At 55.3% G+C, this 14,724-nt stretch overlaps 1 protein-coding gene across 1 annotated transcript in view; it reads right to left on the bottom strand.

The window, feature by feature from the left end:
* The window catches only part of LOC108162639 (unconventional myosin-XV), a 31,373-nt gene that overhangs the window by 10,199 nt on the left and 6,450 nt on the right, over positions 1-14,724 (bottom strand). Inside the window, exons 2-3 of the mRNA XM_017297466.2 lie at positions 10,802-11,152; positions 1,611-8,420 (exon numbers count right to left, since the gene is read on the bottom strand). Coding sequence (XP_017152955.1) covers positions 1,611-8,420; positions 10,802-10,927 — 6,936 coding nt within the window. The 5' untranslated portion in view covers positions 10,928-11,152. The remainder of the gene's footprint in view (positions 1-1,610; positions 8,421-10,801; positions 11,153-14,724) is intronic.

Raw genomic sequence — 14,724 nt, 5'->3', positions numbered from 1 at the left:
CACGCCCCAACGAGGAAATACCCTTTAAAGCTACTGCCCAAGAGGCGGTTCTTAAAGGGTGTTCTCATCATGGGTCCCAGTGCACTCCGCGCATTCTCAGTCCAAGGTTGGAAGCTGTGATCCGCCAAGTGCTGATACTCCCCCCAAAGAGGAGCGAAAAAAGAGAAAATAAAAGTGAGACGAGATATATACATATGTGTATAAATATATACATATGTACAAATGGGTGCATGTGTGTGGTATATTCGAATGACGAACGTGTGCCAACTACGAATATCATCCATGCGGAGTGACTTACATACATGTGCACATACATATGTATATGGTGTGGAAACCACCGAAACCCACTGAGCTTTGAGACGTGCAAAAACATAGCTCTACCCTGACGGATCGAGCCTTGCGATACCCGGCCCGGTGAAACATGGCCTGAGATATCGCTGGCTTATCGATAACTTCTCTGTACTTACACTGCTCGATGCACAAGAAGTATATTAAAATCTAAGAGGTAAAGAATACAAGAATACACATTTATGAATGTAGACATATGGCCATATGTGTAGAGACTGAATACTGGGTGGGATTAGATATTGCAAACTCATTATATTTAAATTGGTATGGCCAAAGATCTTTTCTTGGAAAAAAAGACTCGTCAACGCCGCAATAGGATATTGCTATTGCACCCCACAGCACCCCATTGTAGCTCCTCTACATATGAATATCATCGGTATACAAAAGAAAGCCATATAAACCATCAAAATAAAATTTTTCCCTTTTAAATATCTATAAAGCGACAGTCTCTACTCCACTCCACAAACTCTACTTATTTTTTCGTCTGTTAGGTGAACTTTTTTTATTATTTCTGTCGGTTCTTTAATTAGGTGTGGAGTCTTCGAAATAATACGTTTTACTATTCTAGCACTAGCTTTTACCATCGATTTAGAGTCGTGTGTGTTTCATACTGCTCGAAAGATAGATCGCCCAGTGATCTCGGAAAAAGGAATTTTTGCTTCGGCCTTTAATGGTTTTCCCATATTTTGACTTTTTTTTTTTATGAAATCACTCAAGGCTCACATAGCTCACCAAATTCTCCTAATTCTTTCACCTATTTCTTTCAATGCTTTTTATTTCGATTTTTCATGCTCTGATAAAGCCGTACCGCAACCCATATTTTTTTGAATAATTAGAAAACTCCGTTTGAGTGTTGAGGATTTTTTTGATGGGCGCTCGCGATAACAGGCAGTAAATATTAGGGCTATCATATATAGTTGTAGTTTGACGTATTCAAGTGTCGCGGAGTGTATGTGGTCCAAGAACTTGCAGCTTCTTTCACTTGAGAATGGGAACCCATTCGGTTAGCTTCCAGTTTTGGAGTAACTAAACACAACTGCAATAAGCATCGATTTATCTTAAGCTTTTATATGCATGTAAGCTTTCGGTTTCAAGCATTAAAGCTCAAAGCTAAGCTTACCATCTGCACTGCACAAGCTTTAAACGGGCATGGAAGCTCATAGAAAGCTAACAAAGACTGAAATCAAACGAAGCTTCACCTCGCAAAGACCATAGCACACATACAAATAGTGGATAATTGTGGTTATAGAGGGCGGACTCACCTTCCGGAACTCCTGCACGAAGCTGGTGATCATCGACTGGATGGCGGCTGCCCTGGAGGCGTGCAGCGCCAAGTGCTTCCCGTTGCGCATGTTAAGCTGCAGGGCGGCGGGCCGGGGCAGGGTGACCGCGTTCTGGATCTCCGCGAAGGAAATGGCCTGCACGACGATCAGGTAATCGGCGTCGCGGCGGGCCAGGTAGAGGCCGCTGTGCGAGACGCCCATTATGCTGACGTCCGGGTAGAGGGGGGCGCCTTGCACCGCGAATAGGCGGGCGAAGTAGAGAGGCCAGTCCCGGGCCATGTCCACCAGGTGGCGCTTGACCAGCGCCCGCACCTGCTGGCCCCTGGCGGCCAGCGTGTCCACGCTGACCCCGTGGCCGTGGAGCATGTTCAGCGCGGAGCTCTTCTCCTGCGGTGTGATGCGCAGGCATGGGGTCACGCCGAACACGTCGCTCAGGACCTGGGCGAAGAGCAGGTCGAGGGCCACCGGCGGCCCGATGGGTTCATGCGGCTGGAACACCTCCTTGCGCACCCGTAGTTTCCATGGCACGCGATTGTAAGTTAGGCAGGCACTGGCCCCGGCCCCGGACCCGATGGTACCCAATCCTGTTGCTTTGGCCACTGCCAGTCCGGGACTCATTCCGCTGGACGACGAGGAGGCCGAAGCTGGTGGAGGGGGCACGGGGGCCGGCACCATAACGGGCGGGGGCGTGACAATCGGCTCCAGCTCCTCGCGCATACCGGAGCTGGCCGAGCTCTTGCGCTTACGCTCGTGCTCGTACTTCTGGGCCATGTGGGTGCGAAACGTGGCCGGAGTGTTGGACTTGCCCATGGATATGGTGTCCATGCTGGCCTGGATGACACGCGGCGGAGCCGGCTGGTACACCTTGTGGCTCTCCTTCTCGCGCTCCACCTGGCGCAGCTCGTAGAGGCGCTCACGCTCCCGCTCCCGCTTCTCGCGCTCCTTCTCACTGCCGCTACCAGAGGCCGGGCCCTCCACCTCGGCCCGGTCCCAAACGGATTCGGAGTAGTCCTCGCGGTCTCGTGACCTGCTCCGGCTGCGTGACCTATCCCGCTCCGCCTGCTCCCAGGCGGCAACGGAGGACGCCGAGTGCTCGTCACTCAGGTGATGGTGGTGTTGGAGCAGCGGCTGGTGGTGCTGCTGGAGGGCACTCTGGCGCACGGCGCCAAAGGTGTCCCGCTCCTGGCGCTGGATGAAGGCGGGCACGTTCTCCTTGCGGTAGTCCGGTTCCGGCTCTGGTGTGCGAGTCCGCTCGTGCGGACTTTGGGGGGCCGGGGGCGGAGCTGGAGGCGCCATGCTCGGCGGGCGAATGGGCGGCGGGGGAGCCGGCACACTGGGAGCCGGGGGCAGAAGCACTCCTGGCCAGGCGCTCGTGGGCGGGGCCGGAGGCGGAGATAGCTTGCCCTCCATCCGCTCAATCTGGGTCCGCACCGTGGCCAGAGACTCGCCGTGGTTTGCTCCACCGTGACCTGCCCCGCCTCCGCTGACGCTAGCAAAGAGTCCTCCAAGCTGCTGCTGGAGCATCAGCTTGCGGGTGTCCTCCAGCTTGGACGGAGCCCGTTGCTCCGACTTGTTGGACACCGTTGAGCGAACCGAGTGGCCGGCAGTGACCTGCTCCAGGCGCTGGCGCATCTCGGAGCTGAGCTTCAGCTTTCCCACGCTGCCGGGGGGTGGGCGATCGGCCCCGATCTCGAAGCTCTTCTTCGCCAGCTTCGTGGTGGTCACCATGGTTTGCGGTGCCTGCCCTGCGTCCTGCACATCTCTGGAGGCGGCCGCAGTCGCCGATGTGGAGGTGGTGGTGGTGGTTGTCTCCATGCGGATGCTGCTCCGCATAAGCTGTGTGGTCAGGCTGCTGCCCATCATCGGCGGCGGCGGCGTCTGGCTTTCGATCTCGAACTCCTCCCACTCGATAGCCGTGGCGTTGCCGCCGGAGCCTCCGTTGGCGGACAGTTGGTGCTGGGCCTGGGGTGTTGTCTTACGCTGCTGCTGGCGCATCTTGAAGGCGAAGAAGTCCTCCTCGGTCTGGAACTGGGGCTCCCCCTGCGGCGGCGGCCAGCGCCACTTGCCGATCCTCACGGTCTTGGCCCGACCGTACGGGTCGAGGAAGTGACGCGTCTCGGACGGGTCCTTGCACTCCAGTGGCGGCGGCATCGGCGGAGGCGGTGGTGGCGCCGGCGGATGCACTGAATCCATCACCACCAGGCTGGTGCGCATGGCCTTCAGCCGCAGCGGCGACTGCGGCGGCGGGGGCGATATGGAGAGGCTGCCCATGGCAGGCGGCGGGGGCGGAGGAGAGGCAGAGGTAGCTGCCGCTGCAGCCGCCGCCTGCTGGCTGAGCAGCGTCTGCAGCGCCTGGTTCTGGGCGAGCAGCTGCTGCTGGATCTGCAGGTTCTGGGCCATCGCAGACTGGAGGAAGGCGCGCTGCACTTGCTGCTGGTAGAGGACCGGGGCGGAGTCCGTCTCCCCTGGCATCTGTATGAGCTGATGCATCAGCGGATCCCCTCCGTTGCTGCCGCCCGTGCCAGTGGTCGTGGCTGTGGCCGTGGCTACGTGGTCCGTGCTGCCACCACCCTTGATGCAGTCCACCAGCTGCTGCTTCTCCGAAAGCATATTGAGAGTTTCTGCCACCTCGATCGGCTCCAACAGCTCGTTGATGTAGTCGTCCAGGTCTTCCAGCTCCAACTCCTCCCACTCCAACTCCGACTCCACATCTGCTTGAGCATGTGCATCCGCAGTGGCTTGCCTTCGGCCTCCTCCTCTGATGCTGGCTGCTAGGGATCTGGCGTCGGAGAGCTCGTCCAGGGAGCCATCGAGCACCGGGCTGAACAGGTCGTCCAGAAACTGGTCGACGTCCGAGGCTTGCGACGGCACCCGCACCCGCCGGACGTGAGAGGCGAGGGACGGGGCCTCACTGGTGTCGGACATGGCCGAGGAGCGGGTGGCGTATTCCGACTTGTCGACGTACTTGCTCGAGTGGGAGCCGTGCGATGCAGCGTGGGAGCGGCGAGCGGCATTCTGGGACTTCTGGTAGCGGGGTGTCGTCTCCTTGCCCATGGGGGCCAGGCGCTCGGCCGAGTGGTACCGGTCGTTGAGTCGGCTCTCGGAGAGGCCCAGCGTGTGCAGCGGCTCCTGGGAGTCGCAGTCGGGCAAGGGCAGCGACTGTCCCGGAGCTATGTCGCCGGCCAACAGATCGTCCAAGGACTTGGAACGTGACTTGGCCTGTCCCGGGCTCGGGGAGCTCGGCTCCCGCTCGAAGTATCGTTCGTTCAGGGCCGAGCTGCGGGACAGTAGCTCTCGGCTGCTTCTGCGCTTCTGCTGCTGCTGGGGCGGATCTGCCTTGGTAGTGGACGTGGGCGGCGCGGGGGGCGGTACACCTGGCCGCTTCACGGCCTCGGGCAGGGAGGTTCGCATGAACTTGGCGCCGGAGCGGAGTAGGTCGCTCCTGGGGGCTGGGAAGGCAGGGCACAGTTCCTTCTCAGCGATCAGATCCATAACGTAGTCCAGGCCACAGCTGTCCGTCAGCTGCTGGCCGTCGTCCAGCACTATGGTCCAACCGCGACTGGCCACGCCCAGCGTGGACACCGCCAGAGCCGCTGCCTCCTCGCAGGAGGTCCAGGAGTCGATTGCAACTGTTTGGCTGGCGTCGTCGGGCAGCGTGAGGGGCAGGGCCATGTCGCAGCCGCGCGCCCAAGAGCGCCACTCCAGCCAGGCGGGCACAAAGTTGCGGCATGCGATTCCGCCGGATCCGCTGCTCTGTTGGCGCAGCAGCTGGCGCAGGAGAAGGTTCCGCATGGGGGAGGGCGCCTCGTCGTCGACAAACTTCATCAAATACTTGCTGAAGGCGGGACTGGGCTGGAAGCAGCAGAGGCACTGCCCGAGCAGCTGCCACAGGCGGGTGGCCTCGCCGGAAGCGGATCCCAGGCCGTGCACCTGGTTGCATATCTGCACAACGATCTCATCGCGCAGACCGCGCGAGCTTAGCGCCTTGTGGACAATGTAGTCGGACAGCAGCTTCTCCTTGGGCCCCTCCAGGGCCTTGTCGTTGCTCCAGCGCAGGATCAGCTTGAACACGGCCAGAGCGTCCTGGAAGTCCTGGTCCCGGGACGCCGCGCGGGTCAGCAGCGGGGCAGAGATGGGCTCTCGGCGGGGCTGCAGCCGCAGCCCGTTGCAGTACACGCTGCTGAACTTTCCGAACGAAAACTGTCCCAGATCCTCGGGCAGCTGGACGGCAGCGGCCGGCGGTCCGGGGACCGTCCCTAGCACCTTCACCAGGTTCCTGTCGCTGTGCGGCGGCGCCCATCCCTGCAGCTTGGAGTAGATAAACGCCAGCTCTGCCGGGATGTCCAGGTAACTCAGCTGGCTCCTCTCCAGCACTGCCTGCTTGGCCTCCCTGGCCTCGCGCGAACGCTGCGCCGCCTCCCGGGCCTCCTGCCGGCGCCGGTGGTCGGAGCGCAGCTGCTGGACGTGTCTCCTGGCCTGGTGGCCCCTCCACAGGCGCTGGGCAGTGATGGCACCACGGCGCATTCGCTCGAAGTGCTGCTGCTGGCGCTGGCCTCGCCACCGGGCCTGGAGTCGTGTGGCCGCGGCCTGGCGGCGGGTCAGATGGCGCCGCACGAGCATGCCGCGCACATGCCGCTGGATACTGACGGCGGCGTGGCGAAGGCGCTCGGTCCGGCCGCTCTCGAGAGCCCGGTGCAGTGCCTCGCGGAGGAAGACGCGGGTGGCGCCCAGCTGATAGTCTGGTCCCTCGACGCCGGTGCGGGGCATGGCCTCGAGCAGCGCCCGGCAGAGCTCGCGGTAGGGCGTGCCGCGGGCCAGAGGCGCGGACAGAAGGTGTCGGTAGCGCTCGACAAAGTGCTGAAAGCGGAGCCGCACCGGGTAGCCGCGCTGCCTGATCTGGATGGTGTCGAGCATGCCCAGGTAGCGCAGCTGTTGCAGCACGCACGGCATGTCCATGCGCAGGGCGTGCTTCTCCTGGTTGGGCTTGATGCAGCGCACGAACCAGGGGTGACAGCGGCCCATCGACTGCAGCAGCTGCTGGAGCGAGTCCGCAAAGCGCGCGGCCACCGTCGGTGTGCGGGGCTTCATGGTGACGAAGCGCCCGTTGCTGCCCTTGGGCAGGGTCTTGCCCGCGTCCCGCTGGGCCCGCAGCTGCTTGGTGAGCTCGGTGACTAGGGTGAGGCGGCTGGAGGCGAGCAGCTCGAGGACATCGCCGCGCAGGGCGTCGCGGTTCTTGTCGAGAAACCCGTCTACGCAGTACCACACCTGTCCGGCGTAGTGGGTCACGCCGAACTCCTGGGCCCCGATGCGGGGACGAGCATACAGCTCGCTGAGGGCGTGGTTGTAGTGGCACTTCTCGAGGAAGCTCAGGTCCGTGGCACGGGGGAAGTTCGACTCGTCGTCGAGCAGGTGGCAGATGCCCACAGGCTTCTTGGCCAGCAAGTGGATCACGGGCAGGTTGTCGTCCCATGCCAGGGGCGTCCATTCGAGTCGCTCGCGCGCGTACTCGGCCTGCTCCAGCTTGAAGACGTGCTTGTTGAAGTAGAGCTGCAGGTTCTCGTTGGCGTAGTTGATGCACAGCTGCTCGAAGCTGTTCTCGGCCAGATCCTCGAAGCCGAATATGTCCAGGATGCTGATGCGGTGGGCGTCGTGGGTGCCGCCCTTCTGGACGATCGAGTTGATGCGCGACACCAGCCAGTTGAAGAGGCCCGCGTACAGGGCCTTGGCGAAGGCGTCCCTCGCATCCAGGGCCTGGTCGATGCCCAGAGGCGTGTGCAGGCGCTCGGCCCGCGCCTCTGTGGTGCGACTGGTGACCGCCCGGTGCAGTCCCTCGTCGCTGATGTGCAGTAGGTGGGCGGCCCACTTGATCTCCGCGTCGGAGCCGACCTCCACCCCCTCCTGGCCGTGGCGCAGCTGGCGACGGTGGAAGTAGACGTTGCCCAGGTGCAGCACGGCGGCCAGCACCCGGACGATGCCCTCCCGCTCGCCCTCGGACACGCCCAGGACCTGCATGGCGCTCTGCAGCGAGGCCCAATCGACGCGCCCGCTGGCGCAGTCGGTGGCGCCCTGATTCAGGTAGAAGTACTTCTCCGCCTCCAGAAGGCCGTACTTGCTGCGCTCCGCCTCGCTGAGGCCGCCGAGCATCTCGTAGAAGACGTGGTAGTTGCGCTCCCCCGGCGCCTGTGTCACGATCCGCGACTTCTCCAGCAGGTACTGGGTGATCTTGGCGCCCACGATGGCACCGCTCTTGAAGTAAACCTCCAGGTACTTGCCGAAGCGGGAACTGTTGTCGTTGCGTGCTGTCCGGGCGTTGCCGAAGGCCTCCAGGAGCGGGGCGGCCTCAAGGATCTGCTCTGTGATGACCGCCGATGCGGAGCCCCCGCCGGGGACCACGGCGGCCAGGTACTGCATCACCAGCTTGGTGGACTCGGTCTTGCCGGACCCGGACTCGCCCGAGATGACCACCACCTGGGGCGAGGGCAGGGCCGCGTGGGCCGCTGCCCCGATGGCGAAGAGGTGCGGGGGCAGGGCCCCCAATGGTCTTCCCGCGTACTGCTTGGCCACCTCCAGGCCGTAGGCGTCCGGGAACATCTTGTAGGGGTTGACGGCGATCAGAATGCTGCCGGCGAACGTGTAGATGAGGCCTTTATCGTAGCGCAGGCGCAGGTTCCACAGCAGCGATGCCTCGTGTAGGTCGTCCAGCATGGTCATGTCCTCCACGCCACTGCTGCCCAGGTCCTGGCGAGCCCGCAGGCTGCCCTCGCCCGGCTGCAAGGCGAACGTTTGGGGCTGCCAAAGAGGAAAAACAAAAAAATAAATGTCAGCAAATCAACGAATCAGAATCACCGAATTCTACACAGATCCTAAACAGACCAGACAATTATCTGTGCTAATTATCTGTAGCGACCCGTAATGGTGTTCGGTTTGAAGGGGACAGTCGGAGAGTTTGGGATGGGACTACATTCTGGTTAACACTAGACCCCGCCAGAGGCTCACATGACGCGCTATCACATCGCTGCAGAGGGTCGAGAGCCGCTTGACCACCTGCGGGTAGCGACCCTTGAGGCGCCGGTGGCGACTCTGTTGGTGCTGGGGCAGCAGGGGCAGGTCCTCCATCTCCTCCAGGCTGGCCGGGCGCTGCCGCCTCAGGACATGCGGCGAGAGCAGCGCCAGCGAGGGCGACTGAGCGGGACTAGAGGTCACCGATCCGCCACCGCCCCCGCCACGCTGCCATGGCTCCAGGTGGAACCGTACAATGCGCATCTAACGGAACAGCCCGAGACGTAGACCGCGATCCCAAGCCCGAGACCGAAAACGAAACCGATTCCGAAGACTGACAAAATCGGGCAGAGATCTGGCGTCTGTGGCCGCCGTCTCGATTGGTACTGAAAGGAGTCTTGCAGAAGCGCAGCAGCACTGCCACAATTTCCCCAAACGTTTCTAAAACGGTTTTCGCTCGATCCAAAACACGTTCTCGCAAAGAGAACGATGGCAAGGCGGAAGGCGTGTGCGGACCAGATTCAACCAGACCGGACTCGGCCAGGTGACACTCCTGTTGCCCCTGCTGCCGCTGTTGCCCCTGCTGCCGCACGGGGGCCACCAGAACGCACTCTCCACTCTCCAAAACGAAAGAGAAGCGTTCAAAAAAAACGCAGCGGGAAACCTGATCCAAAAGATGCGACCATTGCTTCGATCGCTCTGATCTCCGTCTTCTCTATTCAATTAGCCGCTGCTTCTACCGCGGAAAGTGAGTGAGTGTGTGGGACTTTCTCCGAGCCAATCTCGAGAGACGCCTCTAACCAGTTTCAGATCGTTTCCGTGATACCCGTACGCATTGTTCCTTAGGCCTCTTTGGCCCCAGCTCAGCCAGCTGCATGGGGTCGGGGCATGCGGACTGTGGGCTGTAGACTGTAGACTGTGGTCTGTGGACAGTTATCCCAAAAAAAAAAAACCTTCAAGCAATCATCTTTGGGTGACAATCTTTCGAACAATGCAACTTGCCATTTCATATGGGGCGATAGCGGTATTCAGTGGGAATTCCAATGTTTATGTTTGGGCCAAGCTCGTAGGACCAGCCTGAAAGGTTCTGCCAAAGATCGATCACAGTTTGTGGCTTTGTTGGCAATACAAGGAATGCACAATGCACCGAAGTATGTATTTTGTCCGTAACTGAGTTTGGAATGATAATTTTCTACAAACAACAAACCGAATAAAGTGACATCGTTCGATAAAGAATGTATTTTGGATGAGTGAGCATTCAATAAAGATTTTGCTGCCCAAAAATATGTTGCATACATATATGTCTCTTCAGCTTTTCTATGATATATAGGTACATATATGTTTCCATGTACTATGCATCGTGTATTGGTGGATAGTATTGGCAGCCGTTCCCAGGCATTTGAAATCTGCACACACTTCATATGTACATCAGTACATATGCATATACCTGCGTACATACATATGTGCCAGCAACAGGTTAACGGGCAGGCGAACAGGATCCGGCCACAGACACACTCGAATGTGGCCAGCTTTAAGACGTTGCACCAGGGCTGCATTCAGTTCTTGATTGTGGCTAGATTGTGGCGCTTGGTACCGCTACGAGTAACGCTACTGCCGCCGTCAGTAGGAGGCTGGGGAGAGGCCTGTATAATTGGCCTAAGAGAGCGTCGATGCCTCTCTGAGCCGAGATCTGGGCTGGGAGTGGAGTGCGTCGCAATTAGAGGGAATCCACAGGTGGTACAGTCCAGTCCAGTCCAGTGCCACAAGTCAGGCGAGCGGCCAAAAAAGAAATCCCATCGACCAGTCGTTTCCGCAGCTGTTTCAGATGTTTGGTTTCATTGTGCTGGAGGCATTCGTTCACACACTAAATTGGCGCAACAGCGGCAACAGCCAACAGCATTCCATAAGTTGCACGAGCCCTCAGCAAACAAGGCAGGGCAGGGCAGCGCATAAAAACCGAAATAAATAAATGTATAAACAAACCGCTGTTGACTCCAAGTGAAAATAGTGAAAAGCTTTCATGGCTCGCCCCGGCGAAACCGAAGCCCAATTGGAAATGCAAACAGCGTGGCCACGCACCACGCACCACGAAGGTGCGAAGTCGTACGGTTGGGGTCGGGTCTCTTGCGGTGAGCACAGGCGGTGGCTACACTAGACTTCGGTCTACCCACCTTGCCTTTGATCATCGCCTGGACGACGATTACTTGGGCGGCTCGATGCACCTCCTGGATCTCGCCGGGTATGGGATGGCCCATGCCCGGGTCAAACCAGACCAGGTCTCCTTCGCCCCAGTCCATGGCTCGGCTGTCCTCTGCTCCTCTGCTTCTCTCTCTCTCCCTCTCTCCCCTGTGGTTCCGGTTCCGGTTCTGATTCTGGTTCCGCCTCCGGTCCTTCCCTCAGGTCAGAGTTCTCCAATTTGGATCTCCTTGAGATGGACAGCTTCTGTATCTATCTATCTATCTCTGTAGATTGGATTGGATTGGATTAGGGCTGGTCTTCAGGCCGGCTGGGTCAGTACATTGCTGCAAGAAAGACACAAAAAAAGTATCTGATTAGTGAATTTCAATTTTCTCAAGGTAACAACAAAACTAAGCAAAATCAAATGTATTTAAAATGTATGCAATTATTCGAGCAAAAATTCACGTAATTATGGCGCCTTTCTATGAAGCGCCTCAAACTTGTGGACCATTAAAATATGTCTGCCCGTGCGCCATGCGCCATGCGCCATGCGCCGTGCGCCGTGCGCCGTGCGGCTTATCAGGCACAGGTCTCCTCTCCTCTCATCTCCTCTCCGTCCAACCCCCCACCTTTGCCATTTGGCATTGTGTGATCGTGCTCGTGATCGCTGCAATTGTGACGGCTCGGGGCACTGACGCGAAGGCCGCTTAACGAATGAAAGTGCAGATATATCGTTTCTTTTTTACATACACACACACACACATACATATATATTTATTTTTTGTCTCGTTTGGGATTGGCACTGCCAGTGGGACCGGGACTGGGACTGGTACCGACACCGACACCGACACCAAAGCGCAATGAAATGCAACGGCGGAGACGAACGACCGGCAGAAACAATAACAACAGCGACTACGACGTTTATTAATTCCTCGCATGATTGCAGAAGATCCGAGGGGAATGGAATGGGTGAAGTTGATCATCTGCTACAGTGTTCGAGTTATATGTTGTATGAAAAGGGTCCATCCCTACGACTGTGGCTCGTCCCTTTCACCGCGATCTGTGTGCAGGTGTGTGTTGATGTTCCTCTAGCAGCGGTAGCCAGAGTAACTCCAATATCACTTCCCGAAGATCCATACTATAGAAGTCCATCTATCTCTGTATACCCCTTGAGTGTGTCCGACCCACATACGGTGTTGGAGGAATCTTCATCTCTCTATTAACTCCGCTCTTAATACTTTTGCTCCGGAAATCAATGTATCTGTATCGTCCTAGCCTCCCTGGTTCTCCAAGAAATGGTCCTGCTTAAGGAACAGAAAATCCAGGCTCTATAAAAATTACCAGAAACTGTCTCCTACAATATTCCTCCGTTCCTTGTCAATTCCTTACCCTTGAATAGTCTGCTCTACAATCTATACATTTCCCTATGTAGTAGAAATTTCCGTAGTGATCCTTAAAAAGTTTTTTGTTCGTTGTCTCTAAATGTCAGTCAAATGCATTTTCTAAATCCCTTCGTTAACAGAATAAAACAGAATCTTCTGCTGCTGGTATTGCAAATTTATTCGCCACCTTTTTCCAATCAACGTACTCCTCTCATATTTACAGCGTATCCACTCCGTATCCCTACCATCTGCCTCATGCTATCAGCATTTTTCTACCTTTCTTTAAGGAAAGCGTTCTTCTGCAAGGCTTGAAATCTATGGAAATATAATTCTTTGCTCGTCCAGATAAAGTGCCCAGTCCCTATGCCAACCCTTGACCTTTTCTGTCAAGCTCTCTTTGGAACAATCTTGTCTCCCAGTGATTTGGAATGAATCCATCATCACACAAGATCTAACATTGAAAACTACCGATCGCAGGGCTTACCGCCATCCCGAAGCTTCTTGCGTTCGTGGTCGCCCGATAATTGCAACATCTATGCTGCAGCTTGATATCTCCGTCGCAAAACGGGTTTTTAAACATCGATCAACATCGACTAACCTTTTCGAGTGCTCTACTGTAATCAACCGAGGTTTTCAAAGTTGTTTTCAAACGGAGGTAATTTTTACGGATTTTAGTAAGACATTTGATTATGTGAACCATACTCTAAAATTTCAGAAGCTGTCTTTATTAGGTTTCCCAAAACATCTTTTAAATTGGATTTAGCCTTATCTTTCTATTGTCAAATATAGTTAGTGTTACGTTAGGAGTGCCACCGGGAAGTCATCTGGGTCCGCTTCTGTTCATTTTATTCCTGAATGACCTTTCTCAACTTATAACATACTCCACTACATTAATGTATGCTAAAAATTATGTTAAAATCTGTCTGCATACTCTGATTGGTACTTGGTGTGATTACTCTGATTGGTAGCCGTACTCACACGGCTTCACCTAGACCTAAATGAGCTATTATTGTGGTTTTCAAACAATCTTCTTTTTCTGAACCTTTCTAAATCAAAACTCATGACATTCTACAGTCTCATACTCCGTAGAAAATAATAACCCGAAGCGAATTTCGAGTTCAAATGACCTTGGAGTCCTATTTGATCACAAAATGTGTTTTAACAACCGTATAGCCACAACAGTTAATAAATCTAAGGGTGTTGTAGCGTTCATCAAGAGTTGGTCCAAGGAGTTTGACGACCCGTATGTGACCAAACAACTGTAAATCTCGCTAGTCGTCCGATATTGGAGTATTGTTTTTAGGTGTGGAGCCCGCAACATAAAGACGAGTCAGTGCAAAAACAATTTCTAATTTTTGCCCAGTTAAACTGGGACTCTGGTAGAATCTTGCCACCTGACCGATCTAGGCTTACATTTTTTAGACCTGCCCGTTGCACCGTCATAATAGGGATATATTCGTGCACAAGCTCCTTCTCGGCATTGTGGACTCCCATACTCTTTTGGGTCAGATTGACTTTTCAGTTTCTTCTAGACCTACGCGTATTTTTCATCCTATCCGCTTACCCATAAGTCGGTCAAATTATGCCGAACCTTTTAGGGTTATATGCCATAATTATAGTTCCCTTTGCCATATGCCCCGAACTATCCCTTAAGATTATAGCACTTTATATTTACCATCATCTGAATTTGGCAAATTTGTAAAATTGTTTTCCTTCTTCCTCTCCTGTATTTATCGTCAATTCTATAACTATTTTACGGTAGCAGTATCTGTATAATATTTTCTGTGCTGATACATGAAATACTCAGTGTTAATTTTCCACGTTATTAAATATAAAAAAACCTTTCATTACTTTATACCCGATACTTAAAGAGTAGGTGGAAGTGGATATAACTTGGGTGTCAGTTAGAAGGAAGGGCGATCAGCATCAATAGCCGAATCGATATGGCTATGTCTGTTTGTCCGTCTGTCTATCCGTCCGTCCAAAATTTAGGCGGAGCCAGACGGAACAAATAAAATTGCAGTCCAGGCTCATGCTCTCTCTCTCTCTCTCTCACACACACTCTTCCTCGTCCAGTGTGAGACATCTGGCAGTGGGGAGCGAAAATCGGGTATAGATGTAGAGCCCCGGCCCTTGCCACGCCTCTCAGCGTTCCCGCTCCTTACTGGAGTTACGTTACCATTCCTCCGCAGAGGGTTTTGAGGCTTTGAAACAATTTTGATGGGACAGCTGATGCTCGTTGCACCCTCCGTATTGGTTATCAAATCATTTTGATACGCATATCGCATGCTTTACAGTGTGAAGGTCATTTAACTTTAATTACTTTTAAAAACCATTAAAAAACGAGCGAGAACCTTGTTAGCCGCAGCAAGAGCCTAGTAAGCGCCGGTCTCTGTCTTTTGGCAGAGCAGTTCTTAAAAGGGACGAGTTGATTTGTTGGTTAATGCGGCGAGGGATCTCTCCGCGATCTCTCCCAATTTTGGTTGAGAGAGGGGAAAGACTAGAGAGAAAGAAAGAAACCATGACTCTTAGTT

The sequence above is a fragment of the Drosophila miranda genome, chromosome XL, assembly GCF_003369915.1.
Source record: "Drosophila miranda strain MSH22 chromosome XL, D.miranda_PacBio2.1, whole genome shotgun sequence".
Taxonomy (NCBI): domain Eukaryota; kingdom Metazoa; phylum Arthropoda; class Insecta; order Diptera; family Drosophilidae; genus Drosophila; species Drosophila miranda.
This window is presented reverse-complemented; position numbering and strand designations above follow the sequence as displayed.